The sequence below is a fragment of the Lingula anatina genome, chromosome 3, assembly GCF_051362555.1.
Source record: "Lingula anatina isolate TDL-2025a chromosome 3, LinAna3.0, whole genome shotgun sequence".
Lineage (NCBI taxonomy): Eukaryota > Metazoa > Brachiopoda > Lingulata > Lingulida > Lingulidae > Lingula > Lingula anatina.
Window position 1 is genome coordinate 28,104,070 of NC_141769.1, and position 5,042 is coordinate 28,109,111.

The 5,042-nt window shown below is 39.0% G+C and overlaps 1 protein-coding gene across 1 annotated transcript; it reads left to right on the forward strand.

Annotated features, from left to right (window-relative positions):
• The first annotated feature begins 59 nt into the window (after window positions 1-59).
• Window positions 60-4,849, forward strand: LOC106167884 (zinc finger protein 474). The gene is made up of 4 exons (XM_087007506.1): window positions 60-222; window positions 2,180-3,185; window positions 3,595-3,915; window positions 4,549-4,849. The coding sequence occupies exons 2-4, from the start codon at window positions 2,232-2,234 to the stop codon at window positions 4,834-4,836; spliced, it is 1,563 nt and encodes a 520-aa protein (XP_086863632.1). The 5' UTR covers window positions 60-222; window positions 2,180-2,231; the 3' UTR covers window positions 4,837-4,849.
• The last annotated feature ends 193 nt before the right edge of the window (window positions 4,850-5,042 follow it).

Genomic DNA, 5,042 nt, shown 5'->3' on the forward strand with positions numbered 1-5,042 from the left:
TAGGTGGGTGAATAATTCCCCCCCCCCCCCCCAAAAAAAAAAAAAATAGGTCTTCCAATGACATGCGCAATTCTGGAGTATAACATGTATAAAGAACGTGCGATTTAAGCTTTGTACATTTTACCACGGGAGCCTGTGGAATGAAAGAAGGAATTGGCAGGAGTGAACGTTGGTACATGTATATTGCTGGATACAGACTGGGCACGTGCAGTAATTACAAAGGTAGGTTAACAAGGGTATGCATTCCAATAAGGTGTAAGCTAGGACTAAATGTCCTAATCAAGGTGTGTGGGACGCACATGCACCCCTTCGGGATTTCTCAGACCCTTTAAGGATATTTTAACCCTTTATTAGCATCCAGATACGGAAAATGAGTGTTTTATTGAATCTTATTATTCAAAAATGCATCTACATGTATCTTTGTGCTAATTTAAAAAAATGAAATACCCCTCGAAGATATAAAATATCGGCGTTTATTCTTTTTTGTTGCAACGTGTAAGCATAGACCACTCAAAGCTTTAATTGTCAATTTAACGCCTTTCTATGAGGTGAGATAGCAATTGGTATAGGGCGTAACTTCATCCCTGAACAAGAATTTATCACGAAGATTGGCGACGTTGACCAGGAGTATATTCGCAACAAACTGGTGCCGTCATTTTTTTTTTTTTTTTTGTTATGGAGTTATGAACCCCTAATTACACATTTTCATGAAACCGAGACTTTTAAAACAAATCGCTGGCAGGATTTTGGAGTACTAAATGGTGTTATTCAAACGGCATTAAAACGGTGATCGTGGGTGCTCAGGTAAAAGAGAAATTTATGAAACCGATTTTTCAGTTTGTACCAAAATCGCAATTACAACGTAATCCGCAAGGTAACATTTGTGTAATGTTAATCAATTTAGTTACTGAGCACTCAAGATTGAGACTGGGACTGGGTTCCCATGCTTAGATCGACCCAAATGGATCGATCCAACTTCCAGGGCAGTCTCACTAAATTGCTATCGACTAACCGGCTAAACTGAATCAGATAGGGGGTAAAGATAATTACCCCTAACAGCTTGACTACTAGACGTGACAGACATCTAGGCCGGTTAAGTTGACAGCAATTTAGTGAGACTCCCCAGGGAGATAGATCGATCCAAATACTTTGGGAATGGTCCCTTTGACTGGGTCCCCATGCCTCGATCGATCCATCTGAATCGATCTTACTCCCTGGAGATCCCACTAAATTGCTATCAACTTAACCGGCTTTAATGTCTGTCACGCCTACCGAATCAGCTAGGGTAAAAAATAATTACCCCCTTACGGCTTTACAAGGCGTGACAGACATTTAAGCCGGTTAGTTTGATAGCAATTTACTGAGACTTCCCAGGGAGATAGATCGATCCAAATATCTGTGGGAATGGTCCCTTATTTATTAATCCAAAGAATGTATGTAAGGCAGTAACTAAGGATTTTGGGGCGAAGGGTAACAATGTCCTTAAGATGTCGCGCGCCTCTCGAGACAATTGTGGGTACGGTCGTAAGAGAGATAATATCTTAAGTATGTAGTTAATGGGTAATGTTATACAACATTGATCAAAAAGGTTGTCCCACCCCCATTTCCATGTACCTTTATTTAGAAATGATCACCTCACAGCTGTAAATTGTAAGAAAAAGTGATTTTTATTACAGATACCGTGTCTAACGTGATTAATGTTGTAATAAGAGATGTGTATACATAACACTGGTTGTGGGTAGATTAGGGGAAAACTTAGGGACCATTTCCACAGATATTTGGATCGATCTATATCCCTGGGGAGTCTCAATAAGTTGGTATCAACTTGACACCCAGCCCCAGTGGGCTTATAAGTCACTGTTTCATTTATGTTATTCTAATATATTAATGAACACTGTGTGCACACAGTTTTTCTGAGTGCACTTATTTATTCCATTTTCGTGACCTATTACTATTTATATCAGCGACTTTATCTATCTACATGTATCTGTCTATTTTTTTTTTTTTTTTTTTTTTTTTTTTTGGGGGGGGGGGGGTAATGACGCTATAGCTAGGTGACAACAACTTAAGTTATTTCCATGTCTCCGTGAACTCTAGGGAGAGAGAGATGTAATTTTAATTCAAATTGAAATAACTTGATAAATATGTCTAATGATTATACTATTCTTCATTTTTTCAGGTTAGCAATCACAAAGAACTGTGTTCGGGCACATGATATTCACTCCAAAGAGATGGCTGACTCAGAGCAAGTGCAGTGTCAATTTTGTAAAGGAACGTACAAAAAGAGAGGTCTGGCAAATCATCAACGATCCTGCAAACAAAAACCGCAGGACGTAAAACCTGGTCAGAGCAGCGGGTTGTCACCAGGTAAAGTTTCTCCTGCAGAAAAAAGTGATAAAAAACAATCAGAAACAGTGCAATGTGAATATTGCGGTAGAGCATTCAAGAAAGGGGGTCTGGCGACACATCATCGGTCTTGTGAACAAAAGCCACAGATTTCAAAACAGCAGCGCAAAAGCAGCGATTTGCAAGCAAGCAATATTCTTCCTGTAGCAACCTCTGAACAAAAACAAGAACAATCATACACCCGGCAGTGCCAATATTGTGGTGGCACATATACGAGAAAAGGACTTGCGACGCACCAACGAGCATGTAAACAAAAGCATGTGGATCACGGGGAAGATAGTGAAACTTTAACCGGCGGCAGTGTTTTCTCTGAAACAGTGACTGGCCCGGTGCAAGCATATAATGCACTTGCAACCTCTGAACAAGAACAAGAACAATCAAACACCCGGCAGTGCCAATATTGCAGTGGCACATATACGAGAAAAGGACTTGCGACGCACCAACGAGCATGTAAACAAAAGCATGGGGAAGACAGTGAAACTTCAACCGGCAGCAGTGTTTTCTCTGAAACAGTGACTGGCCCGGTGCAAGCATATAATACACTTGCAACCTCTGAACAAGAACAAGAACAATCAAACACCCGGCAGTGCCAATATTGTGGTGGCACATATACGAGAAAAGGACTTGCGACGCACCAACGAGCATGTAAACAAAAGCACGGGGAAGACAGTGAAACTTCAACCGGCGGCAGTGTTTTCTCTGAAACACCTGGTGGTCATCGTTGCTATGAGGGACAGAAAAGTGGACTAGGATTAGGCAGCAGAAAGTCCATGTCACAGGTATAAAATATTTGTTTTTGGATAATTATTGTTTTTTCTTTTAATTATTGAAATGAACGTGACTAGGAACGCGGAACATGTATGGAATATAGATTCACCAATATCTATTTATATGGTCTGTTTATATTTGCCAATGGCTATTTGTACTTAAAGGAGGTCAAACTATAAATTTTGTGCACCAGATGTAGCATCATGATTTTTTTATTATTAATAAATAATGTACAACATTTGAGATGTTTACATCTCAACCTCAGGCGAATGTTTTGCAATGACCTTCCAATCAAGTAGTCTCATTTGTACATACGTAAATTAAATTTCATCACAGACAGGGGTTTATTTATTTAATCGTTCTTGAAATACACTTAAATTAGCAACATATCATAAAATATTTGTTTTGGCTAATTTACAGATCGTCAAAAACAATAACCCAGGAAGCTCGTCGTCAATTCCGTCTGAGATCGGCTCAGGTGCACTAAATACGGACTTGCCTCCAATACGCTTTTTGTCTCCGAAAGATCGGACTTTTCTTAACAAAGAGATCAAAAGCCCAAACATATGGCCTGTTATTGCCGCTGACATTAGATGGGATGGAAGCGCTGAAAGAAAGCGGGAGCCGTGTGACGTGGTCTTATCTGCAGTGGGTGACTCCTTTCTGGAAATGCTGGAATTATTTAGAAGGGTCGAGGCCAGAGCGCATGTTGACATGAAAAAAAGTTTGGAGATTATTTCTGTAAGTATGAGCAATATGGATGTGTTTGCAGTATGTATATAAACCTTGTCATTGTGTCCGTGACCATGCGATTGTGCCAGTTGTGCGTGTATGTGTTGGTGTGTGTTTACGTTTTGTGCGAGAGTGTGTGTGTGTATGTATGTGTGTTTGTGGTGTTGTGGATGTATGTGAAGTGGTATAATAAGTCTGGAATTTTACATTTTACACCGAATATACAGAGAAAAACTGAGGCACATTCTTAGCCATGTATAATGTAAAATACTGAGGAAACTTAAGCAATTTTCCTTTCAAGCCAAGATATACGCAATCTAAAACCATTCACAGAAGGATCCAATATGAGCTCCAAATGTTGGAGTGCAATTCACAATAAGTTTTCATCTCCATTATGACTGACTCAAAACTCAAATACTAGAAACAGGTTCAAGGACCGTAATTCTGTGAACTGTTTTACATATATAATGTACCCTAAGCTTGTGATTAAAAGATAATCCTAAACGTTTCCTGAAAATTGAAATTTTGCTGCATGAAGACCTAACATTCATTGCCTGTCGTTATTTATCTACTTCTAACAGATAGTCACGATAGCAAGGCTATTTTACCAATATAAATTAATATTTTATTTTTAATTGACAGAATGCCCGCATCCTAGAAGCAAGGTACGAGAAGTTGAAACGTCACATCCCTGAAATTGTAAACAGCGTTGACCCTAAGGACGTATATATACAGCTTTATGCTGATGGGATATTGACATTCCACGACAAAGACGAGATAGAAAGAGCTTGTACAAAGTCCATGCGGGATGGATGCACCATTTTACTGAATAAAATCTCTCTTTGTCCTGTGGAGAAAGACCCGATAACCAAGCTGTGCAATGCTTTGCGCGACCAGAACTGTAAAAGAATGGCAGACCTCCTTGAGTAGTCGTTAGATGACATTGAACAAAAAAAAAGCCTTGACCATCTTTGAGAAAAGAGCTTTGTCCATCGATGAATACATTTGATAAATTCTAATGGATTATTAGGCAAAATAGTAATTAATTTCAAATTTGTTTTTCAATAGTACGGTTATCTTTAAATGGTATTTTTGGTATTATACATCAATTTAGAAAAGGAAAAAAATGCTTGAAA